Genomic DNA, 19,410 nt, shown 5'->3' with positions numbered 1-19,410 from the left:
TGGTTCCAAACTGGTTCCAAACTGGTTCCAAACTGGTCCGGACTGGTCGGAGCCGCCGCGGCTCCTCCCGCCCGCCAGGGGGCGCTGCAGCCCCGGCCCCGCCCCCTCTCGCTGGTTCCGTCTCTGGCCCCGCCCCTTCCCGCCCCGCAGCCAATCAGCGCGCGGGGGCGGGGCCAGAGCGGCGGGGGCGGGGCCAGAGCGGCGGCGGCGGCTGCGCGGAAGCGACACGTGCGGGGAACTGGGAGCACTGGGATGGTACTGGGGGGAACTGGGAGCGACTGGGAGGGAACTGGGGGGAACTGGGAGCGACTGGGAGGGAACTGGGGGGAACTGGGAGGGACTGGGAGGGAACTGGGAGCACTGGGATGGTACTGGGGGGAACTGGGAGTGACTGGGGGGGAACTGGGATGGAACTGGGAGGGAACTGGGATGGACCTGGGGGGAACTGGGAGCGACTGGGATGGACTGGGAGCGACTGGGAGGGACTGGGATGGTACTGGGAGGGACTGGGAGGGACTGGGAGTGACAAACTGGGAGCACTGGGGGGGGTGGGCGGCTTTGGGGGGGTCCCCCCCTCCCCCACCCCCTTTTAGCCCCTCCCCCACCCCAAGCCCCTCCCCTTAAACCCCTCCCCATTTAGCCCCTCCCCTCCCCATTTAGCCCCTCCCCATCCAGCCCCTCCCCATTTAGCCCCTCCCCTTAAGCCCCACCCTATTTAGCCCCTCCCTTTAAACCCTCCCTCAAGCCCCTCCCCATAGCTCCACCCAATTTAGCCCCTCCCCCTTAAGCCCCTCCCCATTTAGCTCCTCCTCTTTAGCCTCACCCCATTTAGCCCCTCCCACCCAATTTAGCCCCTCCCCATTAAGCTCCTCCCCTTAAGCCCCACCCCATTTAGCCCCACCCCATTTAGCCCCACCCCATATAACCCCTCCCACCGTATTTAGCCACTCCCCTTTAGCCACACCCAATTTAGCCCCTCCCCTTTAGCCCCACCCCATTTAGCCCCTCCCCATTTAACTCCACCCCATATAACCCCTCCCACCCCATTTAGCCACTCCCCTTTAGCCCCACCCAATTTAGCCCCTCCCCCTTAAGCCCCACCCAATTTAGCCCCTCCCCCTTTAGCCCCACCCCATTTAGCCCCTCCCCCTTAAGCCCCACCCCATTTAGCCCCTCCCCAACCTAAGCCCCTCCCCATTAAGCTCCTCCCCTTAAGCCCCCTCCCCTTTAGGCCCTCTCCAAGCCCCACCCCATTTAGCCCCTCCCATTTAGCCCCACCCCATTTAGCCCCACCCCCTTTAACCCCTCCCACCCCCTTTTTGCTCCACCCCCTCCCTAAGCCCCTCCCCCTCTCTCTCTCTCTCCCCCCCCAGGACCCGCCCACGGCGTTGGGGGCGGGGCCTGCGCCCGTCCCCGCCCCGCCCCCCCCGCGGGCCGTGCCCTGGTGGGGGGAGGGGCGGGGGCGGGGCCTGCCGGTGCTGGGGGGATGGGCGGCGCCCCTGCTGCTGCCCCGGGAGACCCCGCGGCTGCTGCGGGCCCTGCCGCCCCTCCCCCACCTGGCGCACCTGAAACGGCTCCGGGCGGGGCCCGGGGGGGCGGAGCTTCTGCTGGGGCTGGACCACGCCCACGGTACTGGGGGCACTGGGAGGGGACTGGGAGGGGACTGGGAGGGACTGGGATATACTGGGAGGGACTGGGAGGGACTGGGATGGAACTGGGAGGGACTGGGAGGGGACTGGGATATACTGGGAGGGACTGGGATAGACTGGGAGGGGATTGGGAGCGACTGGGAGGGGACTGGGAGGGGATTGGGTTATACTGGGATATACTGGGAGGGACTGGGAGGGGATTGGGTTATACTGGGAGGGACTGGGAGGGGACTGGGTTATACTGGGAAGGGACTGGGATGGACTGGGATAAACTGGGAGGGACTGGGATAAACTGGGAGGGACTGGGAGGGACTGGGTTATACTGGGATGGACTGGGAGGGCACTGGGAGCGCTGGGAGGGGATTGGGTTATACTGGGATATACTGGGAGGGACTGGGAGGGGATTGGGAGGAACTGGGAGGGGACTGGGATGGACTGGGATAAACTGGGAGACACTGGGAGGGGATTGAGGAGGACTGGGAGGGAATTGGGTTATACTGGGATGGACTGGGAGGGGATTGGGAGGAACTGGGAGGAGACTGGGAGGGACTGGGAGGGAATTGGGTTATACTGGGAGGGGACTGGGATGGACTGGGATAAACTGGGAGGGACTGGGAGGGGATTGAGGGGGACTGGGAGGGAATTGGGTTATACTGGGATGGACTGGGAGGGGATTGGGGGGGACTGGGAGGGACTGGGATGGACTGGGAGGGACTGGGGTTACTGGGAGCCCTTACTGGGAGCACTGGGGGTTACTGGGAGCACTGGGGGTTACTGGGAGCACTGGGGGTTACTGGGAGCCCTTACTGGGAGCACTGGGGGTTACTGGGAGCACTGGGGGTTACTGGGAGCCCTTACTGGGAGCACTGGGGGTTACTGGGAGCACTGGGGGTTACTGGGAGCCCTTACTGGGAGCACTGGGGGTTACTGGGAGCCCTTACTGGGAGCACTGGGGGTTACTGGGAGCCCTTACTGGGAGCACTGGGAGCCCTTACTGGGAGCACTGGGCTCGCGCAGGTGACGCGGCCCCCATCGATTACATCATCGCCGATGACGTCACCGACGACGCCGATTACGTCACCGATTACGTCACGGCCACCCCCGGGGCTGGAACTGGGACCAGTAACACCAGTAACACCAGTAAGACCAGTAAAACCAGTAACACCAGTGCCAGCAGCAGCACCAGTAACACCAGTAACGCCACTGGCACCACGGACACCAGTAACACCAGTAACACCAGTAAGACCAGTAACACCAGTAAGAGCAGCGTGACCGGGGACTCTGAGGATCCCAGTTGGACCAGTTTGACCAGTAAGAGCAGCGCCACCAGTGCCACCAGTGCCACCAGTGCCACCGGTGCCTCGAGTCCCAGTGCCACCAGTAAGACCAGTCAGACCGGTTGTACTGGTGCCCCCAGTGCCACCAGTGCTCCCAGTATGACCAGTGCCACCAGTATGACTCCCCCCAGTGCTCCCAGTATGACCAGTCCTCCCAGTATGACTCCCCCCAGTGCTCCCAGTATGACCAGTTCCCCCATTGCCCCCATTCCCCCCAGTGCTCCCAGTGCTCCCAGTAAGACTCCTCCCAGTATGACCAGTCCCCCCAGTGCTCCCAGTATGACTCTCCCCATTCCTCCCATTCCCCCCAGTCCCCCCAGTCCCGCCAGTCCCCCCAGTGCTCCCAGTGCCCCCAGTGTTCCCAGTGTTCCCAGTGTTCCCAGTGCTCCCAGTCCCCCCAGTCCCCCCAGTGCTCCCAGTGCTCCCAGTGCCCCCAGTGTTCCCAGTGTTCCCAGTGCTCCCAGTGCTCCCAGTCCCCCCAGTGTTCCCATTCCCCCCATTCCCCCCAGTGCTCCCAGTGCTCCCAGTGCTCCCAGTCTGACTCCCCCCATTCCCCCCAGTCCCCCCAGTGCTCCCAGTGCTCCCAGTCTGACTCCCCCCATTCCCCCCAGTGCTCCCAGTCCCCCCAGTGCCCCCAGTGCTCCCAGTCCCCCCAGTGCTCCCAGTGCCCCCAGTGTTCCCAGTGTTCCCAGTGCTCCCAGTGCTCCCAGTGCTCCCAGTGTTCCCAGTGCTCCCAGTCCCCCCAGTGCCCCCAGTGCTCCCAGTGTTCCCAGTGCTCCCAGTGCTCCCAGTGTTCCCAGTGCTCCCAGTGCTCCCAGTGCTCCCAGTCCCCCCAGTGCCCCCATTCCCCCCATTCCCCCCAGTGCTCCCAGTCTGACTCCTCCCATTCCCCCCAGTCCCCCCAGTGCTCCCAGTGCTCCCAGTCTGACTCCCCCCATTCCCCCCAGTGCTCCCAGTGCCCCCATTCCCCCCATTCCCCCCAGTCCCCCCATTCCCCGCGGTGTGCCCGCTCTGTGTCCCGGCTCCCTGGGCCGCCCGTTCCGGGTGCGGTTGCCGGGCCGGGCTCCGGCGCCGGGCGCGGAGGCGCGGGCGGCGCGGGCGGCGGGGCTGTGGCCGTGGCGGGGCCGGGGCGCGGCGCGGGCGCGGCCGCCGGCGCTGTCGGCGCGGGAGGCGGCGGCGGCGCGGGCGGCCATGGCGGTGGCGCGCGCCGCGGGCGCCGGGAGGGCGGCGGGGGCGGCGGCGCTGGACCCCCGCACCGGGAGGGTGCTGGCCGTGGGCTGGGACCGGCGCGGCGGCGGTGGCCACCACCACGGGGACGGGGACGGGGACGAAGGGTGGCACCCGCTGCGGCACGCCGCCATGGACGTCATCGAGCGCGTGGCGCGGGCGCGGCGCGGCCACCGGGGGACGGAGGGGACAGCAGAGCGTGGCTACCAAAGGATAGAGGGGACAGCAGAGCGTGGCCACCGAGGGACAGCACAGGGTGGCCACCGAGGGACGGAGGGGACAGCAGAGTCTGGCTACCAAAGGATAGAGGGGACATCCAAGTGTGGCCACCAAGGGACAGCAGAGCGTGGCTACCAAAGGACAGAGGGGACAGCAGAGCGTGGCCACCAAGGGACAGCAGAGCGTGGCTACCAAGGGACAGAGGGGACAGCAGAACGTGGCCACCAAGGGACAGCAGAGTGTGGCCACCAAGGGCCAAGGGACACTGGGAACAGTGACATCATGGGGCCATCAAAGTGTGGCTACCAAGGGACGGCAGAGTGTGGCCACCAAGGGACAGAAAGGACAGCAGAGCGCGGCTACCAAGGGACATCCGAGTGTGGCCACCAAAGGATAGAGGGGACAGCAGAGCGTGGCCACCAAGAGCCAGGGGACACTGGGGACAGTGACGTCACGGGGACAGCGCGGTGTGGCCACCAAGGGCCAGTGGGGACACCCGAGTGTGGCCACCGAGGGCCGGGGGACAGCCTGGGGACAGCACGGTGTCGCCAAGGGCGCGGTGACATCACCACGGCGGCCAGTGACGTCACGGGGCGGGCGCGGCGGAGGGGACACCCCGGGGACGGCGGCGTCGCGGCCAAGGTCGCCAAGGTCGGGGCCGGTGACGTCGTCACGGGCGGCGGTGACGTCACCGCCGGCCACCGTGACGTCGCCGTGGGCGACGGGGGCGCCGGTGACGTCATCGGCGACGCCATCTTCCGTGACGTCGCCGTGGACCTGGCGGGTCACGTGATCTCAGGGGTGACCAAGGACCGTGATGCCACCATCGGTGACACCAGTGACGTCATCACGAACTCCACCATCCGTGACGTCACCGTGGACCCCGATGCCGCCAATGACGTCATCACTGACTCCACAATCTGTGACGTCATCACGGACCCCAGTGCCACCCGTGGTGACACCGATGACGTCATCACTGACTCCACCATCCGTGACGTCACCAAGGACCGTGATGCCACCCGTGGTGACACCGATGACGTCATCACTGACTCCACCATCCGTGACGTCACCGTGAACCCAGGTGCCGCCAATGACGTCATCACTGACTCCACAATCTGTGACGTCACCGTGGACCCCAATGACACCAATGACGTCATCACCGACTCCACCATCGCTGACGTCACCGTGGACCCAGGTGCCCCCAATGACGTCACCGATGACGTCACCGCGGCCACCATCCCGCTGGAGCTGCTGGCCCTCGGCGACGTCCCCGTGGACCTGACGGGCTACGTCATCCCGGGGGCGGCCGAGCGCCCCGAGGGCGCCGCCGCGGGCGACGTCGCGGATGACGTCACGGACGACGCCGCGGGCGGGTACCTGCTGTCGGGCTGCGACGTGTTCGTGACGCGCGAGCCGTGCGCGCTGTGCGCCATGGCGCTGCTGCACGCCCGCGTGCGCCGCGTCTTCTACGGCCGCGCCTGCGCCCAGGGCGCGCTGGGCTCGCGCTACGGCCTGCACGGCCACCCCCGGCTCAACCACCGCTACCGCGTCTGGGCCGGGGTCACCGCTACTGGGGATACTGGGAGTACTGGGAATACTGGGAATGGGTGACTGGGGACAATGGGGATACTGGGAATGGGTCACTGGGGATACTGGGATCACTGGGCTCGCGCTACGGCCTGCACGGCCACCCCAGACTCAACCACCGCTACCGCGTCTGGGCCGGGGTCACCGCTACTGGGGATACTGGGAGTACTGGGAATACTGGGAATGGGTGATTGGGAATACTGGGAATTGGTCACTGGGGATACTGGGGATACTGGGAATTGGTTACTGGGATCGCTGGGCTCGCGCTACGGCCTGCACGGCCACCCCCGGCTGAACCACCGCTACCGCGTCTGGGCCGGGGTCACCGCTACTGGGGATACTGGGAGCACTGGGAGTACTGGGAATGGGTGATTGGGAATACTGGGGACAATGGGGATACTGGGAATGGGATACTGGGATCACTGGGCTCGCGCTACGGCCTGCACGGCCACCCCAAACTCAACCACGGGTACCGGGTGTGGGCCGGGGTCATGGATACTGGGAGTACTGGGAGTACTGGGAGAACTGGGAATGGGTGATTGGGGATACTGGGAGTACTGGGAATTGGTCACTGGGGATACTGGGATCACTGGGCTCGCACTACGGCCTGCACGGCCACCCCCGGCTGAACCACCGCTACCGCGTCTGGGCCGGGGTCACCGCTACTGGGGATACTGGGAGTACTGGGAGTACTGGGAATGGGTGATTGGGAATACTGGGGACAATGGGGATACTGGGAATGGGATACTGGGATCACTGGGCTCGCGCTACGGCCTGCACGGCCACCCCCGGCTCAACCACCGCTACCGCGTCTGGGCTGGGGTCACGGATACTGGGGATACTGGGAGTACTGGGAATACTGGGAATGGGTGATTGGGGATACTGGGGATACTGGGAATTGGTCACTGGGGATACTGGGATCACTGGGATTTGGACACTGGGCTCGCGCTACGGCCTGCACGGCCACCCCAAACTCAACCACCGGTACCGCATCTGGGCCGGGGTCATGGATACTGGGAGTACTGGGAATACTGGGAGTACTGGGAATCGGTGATTGGGGATACTGGGAGTACTGGGAATCAGTGATTGGGGACAATGGGGATACTGGGAATTGGTTACTGGGGATACTGGGATCACTGGGCTCGCACTACGGCCTGCACGGCCACCCCAAACTCAACCACGGGTACCGGGTGTGGGCCGGGGTCATGGATACTGGGAGTACTGGGAGTACTGGGAGAACTGGGAATGGGTGATTGGGGATACTGGGAGTACTGGGAGAACTGGGAGTACTGGGAATCAGTGATTGGGGACAATGGGGATACTGGGAATTGGTCACTGGGGACACTGGGATCACTGGGCTCGCGCTACGGCCTGCACGGCCACCCCCGGCTCAACCACCGCTACCGCGTCTGGGCCGGGGTCACCGCTACTGGGGATACTGGGAGTACTGGGAGAACTGGGAATGGGTGATTGGGGATACTGGGGATACTGGGAATACTGGGAGAACTGGGAATGGGTGATTGGGGATATTGGGAGTACTGGGAGTCAGTGATTGGGGACAATGGGGATACTGGGAATACTGGGAATGGGTGATTGGGGATACTGGGAGTACTGGGAATACTGGGAATCAGTGATTGGGGATACTGGGAATGGGTTACTGGGGATACTGGGATCACTGGGCTCGCGCTACGGCCTGCACGGCCACCCCCGGCTCAACCACCGCTACCGCGTCTGGGCCGGGGTCACCGCTACTGGGGATACTGGGAGTACTGGGAATCAGTGATTGGGGATAGTGGGGACACTGGGAATTGGTTACTGGGGATACTGGGGCTACTGGGAGAACTGGGAATGGGTGATTGGGGATACTGGGGATACTGGGAATTGGTTACTGGGGACAATGGGGATACTGGGAGAACTGGGAACGGGTGATTGGGATACTGGGAGTACTGGGAATGGGTGATTTGGGTCACTGGGGATACTGGGGACACTGGGAATGGGTCACTGGGGCTACTGGGAATGGGTGACTGGGGATACTGGGGATACTGGGAATGGGTCACTGGGGATACTGGGAATGGGTGACTGGGCACACTGGGAGAACGGGGAATGGGTGCCTAGGAGGGACAATTAAAGTTATTTCCGGAGACATTTTGGGTTTGCGTTCGTTTTTCCCGCGGTTCCGGTGACGGCGCCTGGCTCGGGGGCTCCCGGCGGCGGGATCAGCCGTGGCCACCGTGACACAGCCGTGGCCACTGTCACCCAGCTGTGGCCACCGTGACCCAGCCGTGGCCACCATGACACAGCCGTGGCCACCATGACACAGCCATGGCCACCGTGACACAGCCGTGGCCACCATGACACAGCCGTGGCCACCGTCACCCAGCCGTGGCCACCATGACACAACCGTGGCCACCGTCACCCAGCCGTGGCCACTGTGACACAACCGTGGCCACCATCACACAACCATGGCCACCATGACCCAGCCGTGGCCACCATGACACAACCGTGGCCAGTGGGAGCATACTGGGAGCACTGGGAGGGCACTGGGGAACACTGGGACCATACTGGGGGATACTGGGGAGCACTGGGGTCATACTGGGAGCACTGGGAGGGCACTGGGAGCACTGGGGGGTGACTCGGTGTTACTGGGGGATACTGGGAGCACTGGGGGGATACTGGGAGGGCACTGGGGGACACTGGGAGCACACTGGGAGCACTGGGGGGATACTGGGACCATACTGGGAGCACTGGGAGGGCACTGGGAGCTTACTGGGAGCAACTGGGGGATACTGGGAGGGCACTGGGGGACACTGGGACCATACTGGGGGGATACTGGGAGCACTGGGATCATACTGGGACCATACTGGGAGCACTGGGAGGGCACTGGGGGACACTGGGATCATACTGGGAGCACTGGGAGGGCACTGGGAGCATACTGGGAGCACTGGGGGACACTGGGATCATACTGGGAGCACTGGGAGGGCACTGGGATCATACTGGGAGCACTGGGAGACACTGGAATCATACTGGGAGCACTGGGAGGGCACTGGGAACTTACTGGGAGCAACTGGGGGATACTGGAACCATACTGGGGGGATACTGGGAGCACTGGGATCATACTGGGAGCATACTGGGAGCACTGGGCGGATACTGGGATCATACTGGGAGCAACTGGGGGGATACTGGGAGCACTGGGATCATACTGGAACCATACTGGGAGCACTGGGATCATACTGGGACCATACTGGGAGCACTGGGATCGCGCTCACTGGGGGGATCACTGTACAAACCAGTACAAACCAGTACAAACCAGTTCGCTGCCCGCATCACCATATACGGCAAGCAGCGCTGGCCCCTCCCCTCCTACGTCACATCAGTGGGCGGTGCCATCACTTCCCCGCCCCGCGCAGGCGCAGTCAGAGTCGGAGGCACCGCGGGACCCCCCCCCCGGTGTTGCGCTCCGGGGGGGAGGGGCTTAAAACACCCCGCGTGCCAGGCGTGACGTAATCACTGACGTCATCGCGCCGCGCTCATCACGCGCTGCCCGCAGTGGGCGGGGCAGGTCAGGATGTACCGCACTGACGATGGCGGCGTACGGCGGCCGCGAGGGGTCCGGGCAGCGCCGCCCCCGCCCCCGCTCACGGCGACCCCCCCCAAGACCCCCGCGGGACCCCCCCCCGGGACCCTCCCCCACCCCCCCCCCCCCGCCGCCCCCCTCCCCCACCCCGGAATTCCCGCTCCGCCGCGACCCCTCCCCTCCCAAATCGCGGCCCGGTTTGGCTCCCGGCGTGCACCGCGCGCCTCATTTGCATGCCGGGGGGGGGAAATTTGCATGCCAGGCGGGTTTGGCGCGGAAAGTTTTATCCGGAGGGGGAGGGGGGGGGAGTTCCAGGGGGGTTTTGGGGGGTCCAGGGGGGTTTTGGGGACTCCCAGGGGGATTTTGGGGACCCCTGAAGGGTTTTGGGGGGTCCAGGGGGGGATTTTGGGGGTCCCCCAGGGGGGTTTTGGGGACCCCTGAGGGGTTTTGGGGGGTCCCAGGGGGGTTTTGGGGGGGTCCAGAGGGGGTTTTGGGGGGTCCAGGAGGGGTTTTGGGGGGTCCAGGGGGGGTTTGGGGGGGGTCCCCCAGGGGGGTTTTGGGGACCCCTGAGGGGTTTTGGGGGGTCCCAGGGGGGTTTGGGGGGGTCCAGAGGGGGTTTTGGGGGGTCCAGGAGGGGTTTTGGGGGGTCCAGGGGGGGTTTGGGGGGTCCAGAGGGGGTTTTGGGGACCCCTGAGGGGTTTTGGGGGGTCCAGGGGGGGTTTGGGGGGGTCCAGAGGGGATTTTGGGGACCCTTGAAGGGATTTTTGGGGACCCCCAGGCTGATGTTGGGGGGGGGGGTCCGGATATTCGGGGGTCCCTGGGGGGGGATTTGGGGACCCCCGGGCCGAGGCTGAGGAGGTTTTGGGGACCCCTGGGTGGGTTTTGGGGACCCCAGGGTGAAGCTGGGGGGGTTTGGGGGGTTTTGGGGACCCCCAGGGTGAAGCCGGGGGGGTCCCTGAGGGGTTTTGGGGACCCCCAGGTGGGTTTTGGGGACCCCCGGGTGGGTTTTGGGGACCCCCGGGTGGGTTTTGGGGACCCCCAGGGTGAAGCCGGGGGGTCCCTGAGGGGTTTTGGGGACCCCCGGGGTGAAGCTGGGGGGGGTTTGGGGGTTTTGGGGACCCCCGGGTGGATTTTGGGGACCCCTGGGTGTGTTTTGGGGACCCCCGGGTGGGTTTTGGGGACCCCCAGGGTGAGGTTTTTGGGGAGGTTTTGGGGGTTTTGGGGACCCCTGGGTGATGCCGGGGGGGGGGGTCCCTGAGGGGTTTTGGGGACCCCCGGGTGGGTTTTGGGGACCCCCAGGCTGATATTGGGGTGGGGTCCGGATATTCGGGGACCCCCGGGTGTGTTTTGGGGACCCCCGGGTGGGTTTTAGGGACCCCCGGGTGAGGTGGGGGGAGGTTTTGGGGGTTTTGGGGACCCCCGGGTGGGTTTTGGGGACCCCCGGGTGGATTTTGGGGACCCCCGGGTGGGTTTTGGGGACCCCCAGGGTGAAGCTGGGGGGGTTTTGGGGGTTTTGGGGACCCCCGGGTGGGTTTTGGGGCGCTCACAGCGCCCCCCGGTGGCAGAGCAGGACCCGGCCCAGCAGCAGCAGCTCCGTCACGGCGGGGGGGGCACTGGGGGGAGGGGACAGAGAGGGGGGGGGGTCAGGGGGGGGGTCAGGGGGGGTCAGGGGGGGTCAGGGGGGGGTCAGGGGGTCCCCAAAACCCCCCCCGGGACCCCCCCCCGGGCTCACCTGAGCGCCAGCGAGGCCCAGAGGGCGGCGCCGTCCCAGGCCTCGAGCCAGCCCAGGGCGAGCCCCAGGACGGCGCCGGCGTGAGCGGCCAGCGCTGGGCGGGGGTCGGAAAATACCCCAAAAATCCACTGAGACCCCCCCTCAAAAATCCACTGACACCCCCAAAATCCACTGAGACCCCCCCCAAATCCCACAGACCCCCCCCCAAATTCCAGAGACCCCCAAAATCCACTGAGACCCCCCCCAAATCCCACAGACCCCGGCGTGAGCGGCCAGCGCTGGGGGGGGTCGGAAAATACCCCAAAAATCCACTGAGACCCCCCCCAAAAAATCCACTGAGACCCCCAAAATCCACTGAGACCCCCCCCAAATCCCAGAGACCCCCAAAATCCATTGAGACCCCCCCAAATCCCCCCCAAATCCCCCCTAAATCACCCCCAAAATCCCCCAAATCCCGGGATCAGCCCCCCCCCCAATTTTTGGGGTCCCCTCCCCCATTTTTGGGGTCCCTCTCCCATTTTCGGGCTCCCTCCCCCCATTTTTGGGGTCCCCTCTCCCCATTTTTGGGCTCCCTCTCCCCATTTTCGGGCTCCCCCCCCCAATTTTTGGGGTCCCTCTCCCCATTTTTGGGGTCCCCTCCCCATTTTTGGGGTCCCCCCAGGATACAGGCCAGGCTCTGTCCCGGGTGGAACATGGAGACCCCCGAGAAGAACCCCAAGAATTCGACCCCGAGCAGCGCCAGGGACCCCCCGAGGGCCCCCCAAAACCTGCGGGGGGAGAGGGGGGGGTCAGGAAAACCCAAAAAAATCCAAAAAATCCAAAAATCCCCCCAAAAAACTCTAAATCCCCCCAAAATCCCCCCCAAAAAAACCCAAATCCCACCCAAAATCCCCCCCAAAAAACCCCAAAATCCCCCCAGGGCCCCTGGTGGGAGCACTGGGAAGGTACTGGGGGATACTGGGAGGGTACTGGGGCCAAACTGGGAGCACTGGGAGGGCACTGGGCTGTACTGGGGCCAAACTGGGGCCAAACTGGGAGCACTGGGAGGGCACTGGTTCTGTACTGGTGCCATACTGGGAGCACTGGGGCCATACTGGGAGCACTGGGAGGGCACTGGGCTGTACTGGTCCTATACTGGGGCCATACTGGTGCCAAACTGGGAGCACTGGGAGGGCACTGGGCTGTACTGGGGCCAAACTGGGGCCAAACTGGGAGCACTGGTTCTGTACTGGTGGGACCCTGGGCTGTACTGGGGCCAAACTGGGAGCACTGGGGTCAAACTGGGAGCACTGGGCTGTACTGGTGCCAAACTGGGAGCACTGGGGTCAAACTGGGAGCACTGGGCTGTACTGGTGCCAAACTGGGAGCACTGGGAGGGCACTGGGCTGTACTGGGGCCAAACTGGGGCCAAACTGGGCTGTACTGGTGCCATACTGGGAGCACTGGGCTGTACTGGTTCTGTACTGGTGCCAAACTGGGAGCACTGGGGAGGGCACTGGGCTGTACTGGTGCCATACTGGTGCCATACTGGGAGCACTGGGGTCAAACTGGGAGCACTGGGCTGTACTGGTCTGTACTGGTTTGTACTGGTCTGTACTGGTCCGTACTGGTCTGTACTGGTCTGTACTGGTCTGTACTGGTCTGTACTGGTTTGGTTTGTACTGGTCTGTACTGGTCTGTACTGGTCTGTACTGGTCTGTACTGGTCTGTACTGGTCTGTACTGGTTCTGTACTGGTTTATACTGGTTTATACTGGTTTGTACTGGTTTCACTCACCCGGGCTCCGGATCCCCCGAGGGCAGCTTGGGGGGGTCCTGGGGGGGCAAAAGGGGCGGAGTCAGACCCGGCCACGCCCACCCTGCAGCCCCGCCCCTCCCAATTTCACCGCCCCTTTGACCACGCCCATCCTCATTAGCATTTCAATCTGCCCCACCCTCTTTAGCCCCGCCCATCACACCGCCCATCCTCATTAGCATTCCCAGGTGTCCCTCCCCTTAGGCCCCGCCCATCCTCATTAGCATTTCCAGCTGCCCCACCCCTTAGGCCCCGCCCATCACCCCACCCATCCTCATTAGCATTCCCAGGTGTCCCTCCCCTTTGACCCCGCCCATCCTCATTAGCATTTCCAGGTGCCCCTCCCCCTTAGGCCCCGCCCATCCTCATTAACATTCCCAGATGCCCCTCCCCTTTTAGCCCCGCCCCTGACCCCACCTGCCCTCATTAGCATTCCCATGTGTCCCTCCCCCTTAAGCCCCGCCCATCCTCATTAGCATTTCCAGATACCCCACCCCCTTAGGCCCCGCCTCTGACCCCGCCCATCCTCATTAGCATTCACAGCTGCCCCACCCCTTTAGCCCCACCCCTGGCCCCACCCATCCTCATTAGCATTCCCATGTGCCCCACCCATTTAGGCCCCGCCCACCCTCATTAGCATTCCCAGGTGCCCTTCCTCCTTAGGCCCCGCCCATCCTCATTAGCATTCCCATGTGTCCCTCCCCATAGGCCCCGCCCCTGACCCCGCCCATCCTCATTAGCATTCCCAGGTGCGCCGCCATCGCCAGGAACCGCCCGGGCAGCAGCGGCCGCGACGTCATCTGCGGGAACGAGGCTGGGGGCGTGGCCAAAGGGGTGGGGGCCCCGCCCCCTCCCCCACAGAAACGGCCCCGCCCACGGGGATCCGCCCCTCCCCCACCCTCCGCTCCCTCCCAACCCCCCCCCCACCCCCACCAGGGGACCCCTCCCCCACCCCGGGACCCCTCCCCCACCCTGGGGACCCCCTCCGCCCCTCCCCCACCCTGGGGAACCCCCTCATTCCCCGCCCCTCCCCCACCCTCTTTTGGCCCCTCCCCCACCCCACGCGCTCCCTTCCCCCCCCCCCCCCAAAAAAACCGCCCAGAGCGGGACCCCCGGGACCCCTCCCCCACCCCGGGACCCCTCCCCCACCCTGGGACCCCTCCCCCACCCCGGGACCCCTCCCCCTCCCCGGGGGTCCCCGCGTTCCCTCCCCTCCCCCCGCCCCGCGCGGCGCCGTTACCGCGGCAACGGCCGAGGCCACGCCCACCGCGGGGGGGGGGAGCCGAGGCCACGCCCACCGCCACGCGCCGACCGCGCCCTTCGCGCAGGCCACGCCCCCCGGGGGGAAAATGGCCACGCCCCCTCCCGGAGCCTGGGTTGGGCCGGGCCATAGAGGCCTGTACTGGTTTGTACTGGTTTGTACTGGTTTGTACTGGTCTGTGCTGAACTACAGCGCCCCGCACTGGTTTGTGCTGGTCCGTACTGGTCCGTACTGGTTTGTACTGGTCCATACTGGTCCCCAGCGTCCCCCGCCCCGGTCTCTGATTGGCCGCCGGCCCTCACGGCCCCGCCCCTGTTGCCGGGCAGAACGGCCGCGCGCAACATGGCCGCCGCCCGCCCCCCCGCACGTGACCGCGCGTTCCACGCGCTGATTGGCCGTTCTCCGCTTTCCCCCCCCTTTCCCAATCTCCCGCAGCGACCAATCAGCAGCGGGGTGGGCGGAACGGCCGGGGGGGTGGGTGAGGGCGCGTGCAAGCGGGGCGGGGCTTCGTGAGGCAGCGGCCAATGGACGCGCAGCGCGCGCTGGGGAGGCGGGGATTCGTGAGGCGGCCGCCAATGGGAGCGCGGCGCGCGTCGCGGCGGGGGGCGTGGATTCCGGAGGCGCCGACCAATGGGAGCGCGGCGCGCGCGGGCGGCGGCCAATGGGAGCGCGCGGGCGAAATTTGAAGCGGCGGCGGCGACAGCGACGGGCGGCGGGTGAGGGGCGGAAATTCGGGGCGCTTTTGAGGGTGACTTTTGGCGGTCCCGGGGGGATTTGGGGGGGTCCTGAGGGGATTTCTGAGGGGAATTAGGGGGTCCTGAGGGGATTTCTGAGAGGAATTATGGGGTACTGAGTGGGACTGGGGGGTTCTGAGGGGAACTGGAGGTTTCGGAGGGGAATTGGGGGGTCCTGAGGGGATTTCTGAGGGGAACTGGGGGGTCCTGAGGGGATTTCTGAGGGGAATTAGGGGGTCCTGAGTGGGATTGGGGAGTTCTGAGGGGAACTGGAGGTTTTGGAGGGGAATTGGGGGGTCCTGAGGGGATTTCTGAGGGGAACTGGGGGGTCCTGAGGAGATATTGAGGAACTGGGGGGGTCCTGAGGGGATTTCTGCGGGGAATGAGGGGGTTCTGAGTGGGACTGGAGGATTCGGAGGGGAATTGGGGGGTTCTGAGGGGAATTAGGGGATCCTGAGGAGATATTGAGGGAACTGGGGGGTCCTAAGGGGTTTCTGAGAGGAATTAGGGGGTCCTGAGGAGAATTAGGGGGTCCTGAGTGGGTCTGGGGGGTTCCGAGGGGAACTGGGGGGTCCTGAGGGGAATTAGGGGGATCCTGAGGAGATATTGAGGGAATTGAGGGGTCCTGAGGGGATTTCTGAGGGGAATTAAGGGGTCCTGAGTGGGTCTGGAGGGTTCTGAGCGGAACTGGAGGTTTTGGAGGGGAACTGGGGGGTCCTGAGGGGATTTCTGAGGGGAACTGGGGGGTCCTGAGGAGATATTTTGGGAATCGGGGGGTCCTGAGGGGAATTGGGGGGTCCTGAGGAGATATTGAGGGAATTAGTGGGTCCTGAGGGGATTTCTGAGGGGAATTAGGGGGTTCTGAGTGGGACTGGGGGGTTCTGAGGGGAACTGGAGGTTTCGGAGGGGAATTGAGGGGTCCTGAGGGGATTTCTGAGGGGAACTGGGGGGTCCTGAGGAGATATTGAGGGAATTAGTGGGTCCTGAGGGGGTTTTTGAGGGGAATCGGGGGGTCCTGAGGGGAATTAGGGGGTCCTGAGGAGATACTGAGGGGAATGAGGGGGGTCTGAGTGGGTTCGGAGGGGTCCTGAGGGGGTTTCTGAGGGAACTGGGGGGTCCTGAGGAGATATTTTGGGAACTGGGGGGTCTTGAGGGGGTATTGAGGGGTCCTGAGGGGGTTCTGAGGGGGATTGGGTGTCTTGAGGGGAACTGGGGGGTCCTGAGGGGGTATTGAGGGATCCTGAGGAGATATTTTGGGAACTGGGGGGTCTTGAGGGGGTTCTGAGGGGAATTGGGGGGTCCTGAGGGGGCATTGAGGGAATTGGGAGATCCTGAGGGGGTCCCCGATGGATTTTGGGTGTTCCTGATGAATTTTGGGGGTTCCCCGATGGATTTTGGGTGGTCCCTGCTGAATTTTGGGGTTCCCTGCTGGATTTTGGGTGTTCCTGATGAATTTTGTGTTCCTGATGAATTTTGGGGGGGGGGTCCCTGATGAATTCTGGGTGGTCCCTGCTGAATTTTGGGGTTCCCTGCTGGATTTTGGGTGTTCCTGAATTTTGGGGGTTCCTGATGAATTCTGGGTGGTCCCCGATGGATTTTGGGAGTTCCTGATGAATTTTGGGGGGGTCCCTGCTGCATTTCGGGGACCCCCTGACCATTGGTGCCCCCCCCCCCAGGATGGCACAGAAGGAGAACGTGGCCCCCAGCCTGACCAAGGTGACGCCCCCTCCCCAATTTGGGGTTTTTTTAGGTGTCCTCTCCCCAATTTGGGGTTTTTGGGGTGCCCCCCTCCCCAATTTGGGGATTTTTTAGGTGTCCCCTCCCCAATTTGGGGGTTTTGGGGTGCCCCCCTCCCCAATTCAGGGTTTTTGGGGTGACCCCTGCCCCTCTCCCCCCCCCAGAGTTTGGTCCCTCCCCCCCTGCGGGTGCCCTGCAAGGACCCCCCGGGCTCGGAGCCCCCCGGGAAGGCTCTGCCAGGTACGGGGGGAGGGGATTTGGGGGGGATTTGGGGGGTCCTGGGTGGGATTTGGGGGGTCCTGGAGGGGATTTGGGGGGGTTTGGGGGGTCCTGGGGGGGTTGGGGGGATTTGGGGGGTCCTGGGGAGGGTTTGGGGGGATTTGGGGGGTCCTGGGGGGGTTTGGGGGGGTCTTGGAGAGGTTTTTTTGGGGTCCTGGGCTGGTTTTTGGGTGATTTTGGCTGTTTTTGGGGTGTTTTTGGGGTGGTTTTGGCTGTTTTTGGGGTGGTTTTGGCTGTTTTTGGGGTGATTTTGGCTGGTTTTGGGGTGATTTTGGGTGTTTTGGGCTGTTTTTGGGGTGCTTTTGGCTGTTTTTGGGGTGTTTTTGGCTGTTTTTGGGGTGTTTTGGCTGTTTTTGGGGTGGTTTTGGCTGTTTTTGGGGGGTTTTGGCTGTTTTTGGGGTGGTTTTGGCTGTTTTTGGGGTGGTTTTGGCTGTTTTTGGGGTGATTTTGGCTGTTTTTGGGGTGTTTTGGCTGGTTTTTGGGTGTTTTTGGCTGGTTTTGGGTATTTTTGGGGTGGTTTTGGCTGTTTTGGGCTGTTTTTGGCTGTTTTCGGGGTGCTGACCCCCGTGTGCCCCCCAGGAGCCGGGCGGGTGCCCCTGGAGCCCAGCGCCGTGCCACCCGTGTGAGTGGGGGCTGGGCGTGACCGCGGGGGGGGGGGGGGGGAGGTGTGCCCAGGTGTCCCCCAGGTGTGCCCAGGTGTTCCCCCAGGTGTCCCCAAGTCCTGCAGGTGTCAGCTCAGGTGTCCTCCCCATGTCCAGGTGTCCCTCAGGTGTCCCCAGGTGTGCCCAGATGTCCCTCCAGGTGCTCTCAGGTGTCCCCAGGTGTTCCCCAGGTGTCCCCAGGTCCTGCAGGTGTCAGCTCAGGTGTGCCCAGGTGTACCAGGTGACCCCTCAGGTGTCTCCCAGGTGTACCCAGATGTGCCCAGATGTCCCCCAGGTGTCCCCAGGTGTTACCCAGGTGTGCCCAGGTGCACCAGGTGACCCCAGGTGTGCCCGCAGCCGCACGTTCTCCCTGGAGGATTTCGAGGTGGGGGGGAGGGGAGTTCAGAAACGTTCCCCAGGTGTGTCCCAGCTGTCCCAGGTGTTACCCAGGTGTGCCCAGGTGCACCAGGTGACCCCAGGTGTGCCCGCAGCCGCACGTTCTCCCTGGAGGATTTCGAGGTGGGCCGGCCCCTGGGCAAGGGCAAGTTCGGGAACGTTTACCTGGCGCGGGAGCGGCGCTCCGGCTTCCTGGTGGCCCTCAAGGTGCTCTTCAAGTCCCAGGTGGAGCAGGAGGGGGTGGAGCATCAGCTGAGGCGCGAGATCGAGATCCAGGCGCACCTGAGGTACACCTGGGGTACACCTGGGGAGGGGGGGGACACACCTGGGGTACACCTGGGGGGGGGATGATGCACCTGGGGTACACCTGGGGAGGGAAAACACACCTGGGGTACACCTGGGGGGGGATGATACACCTGGGGTACACCTGGGATACTCCTGGGAGGGGAGGATACACTTGGGGTACACCTGGGATACATCGGGGGGGGGAAAACACACCTGGGACACACCTGGTGTACACCTGGGGAGGGGGGGGACACACCTGGGATACACCTGGGGTACATCTGGGGAGGGAAAACACACCTGGGATACACCTGGGGAGGGGGGGACACACCTGGGATACACCTAGGGAGGGAAAACACACCTGGGACACAGCTGGGATACACCTGGGGTACACCTGGGATACAGCTGGGGAGGGAAAACACACCTGGGATACACCTGGGGAGGGGGGATAGACCCGGGGTACACCTGGGATACACTTGGGGGGGGATGATACTCCTGGGATACACCTGGGGAAGGGGGGGATACACCTGGGGTACACCTAGGGAGGGGAAAACACACCTGGGACACACCTGGTGTACACCTGGGGAGGGGGGGGACACACCTGGGGGGGGGGGGGGGATACACCTGAGTCACACCTGGGATACACCTGGGGGGGAAAACACACCTGGGATACACCTGGGGAGGGGAGGATACACCTGGGGGGGGAGGGACATACCTGGGGAGGGAAAACACACCTGAGACACAGCTGGGGAGGGAAAACACACCTGGGATACACCTGGGGAGGGAAAACACACCTGGCATACACCTGGGACACACCTGGGGGGGGGAATTACATCTGGAACACACCTGGGATGCACCTGGGATACACCTGGGAAGGGAAAACACACCTGGGGAGGGAAAACACACCTGGAGGGGAGGGACACACCTGGTGAGTGGCCAATCCAGGTGTTTTGGGGGCGGG

General features: G+C 64.4%; 2 protein-coding genes and 1 long non-coding RNA gene across 7 annotated transcripts; 2 read left to right on the top strand and 1 right to left on the bottom strand.

Moving 5' to 3' along the window:
• The first annotated feature begins 235 nt into the window (after window positions 1-235).
• Window positions 236-6,400, top strand: LOC128782697 (collagen alpha-1(I) chain-like). The gene is made up of 3 exons (XM_053933158.1): window positions 236-368; window positions 1,374-1,629; window positions 2,667-6,400. Exons 1-3 carry the CDS (start codon window positions 366-368, stop codon window positions 6,041-6,043), a joined length of 3,636 nt encoding a protein of 1,211 aa, XP_053789133.1. The 5' UTR covers window positions 236-365; the 3' UTR covers window positions 6,044-6,400.
• A 4,448-nt stretch (window positions 6,401-10,848) lies between these two features.
• On the bottom strand, window positions 10,849-15,091 carry LOC128782706 (transmembrane protein 107-like). Of its 5 annotated transcripts, XM_053933172.1 has the most exons (6): window positions 14,613-15,091; window positions 13,842-13,919; window positions 13,102-13,139; window positions 11,992-12,092; window positions 11,326-11,419; window positions 10,849-11,206 (listed from the first exon to the last, which is right to left on the bottom strand). In XM_053933172.1, exons 1-6 carry the CDS (start codon window positions 14,628-14,630, stop codon window positions 11,137-11,139), a joined length of 399 nt encoding a protein of 132 aa, XP_053789147.1. In that variant the 5' UTR covers window positions 14,631-15,091; the 3' UTR covers window positions 10,849-11,136. The 5 variants fall into 5 exon arrangements, with proteins under 5 accessions (XP_053789147.1, XP_053789148.1, XP_053789146.1 ...); XM_053933173.1 differs by lacking the exon at window positions 10,849-11,206 and having other exon boundaries at window positions 11,332-11,603; XM_053933171.1 differs by lacking the exon at window positions 10,849-11,206 and having other exon boundaries at window positions 11,332-12,092; window positions 14,360-15,091.
• LOC128782708 (uncharacterized) lies at window positions 15,091-17,750 on the top strand. The gene is made up of 4 exons (XR_008428874.1): window positions 15,091-15,128; window positions 16,791-16,830; window positions 17,016-17,091; window positions 17,710-17,750. It is a non-coding gene; the product is annotated as an uncharacterized LOC128782708 (long non-coding RNA).
• Window positions 17,751-19,410: the final 1,660 nt, after the last annotated feature.

Source organism: Vidua chalybeata (genome assembly GCF_026979565.1).
Source record: "Vidua chalybeata isolate OUT-0048 chromosome 36 unlocalized genomic scaffold, bVidCha1 merged haplotype SUPER_36_unloc_1, whole genome shotgun sequence".
NCBI lineage: Eukaryota > Metazoa > Chordata > Aves > Passeriformes > Viduidae > Vidua > Vidua chalybeata.
This window is presented reverse-complemented; position numbering and strand designations above follow the sequence as displayed.

Bases quoted from the DNA above. Each gene is read 5' to 3' on its own strand.
- LOC128782697 (XM_053933158.1), top strand. The intron at 1,630-2,666 runs GTACTGGGGGCA...GGGCTCGCGCAG, and splicing joins GGGGCTGGACCACGCCCACG to GTGACGCGGCCCCCATCGAT.
- LOC128782706 (XM_053933169.1), bottom strand. The intron at 13,140-13,841 runs GTCAGGGGCGGG...TTGCCCCCCCAG, and splicing joins TGCTAATGAGGATGGGCGGG to GACCCCCCCAAGCTGCCCTC. The intron at 12,093-13,101 runs GTGAGTGAAACC...CTCCCCCCGCAG, and splicing joins TCGGGGGATCCGGAGCCCGG to GTTTTGGGGGGCCCTCGGGG.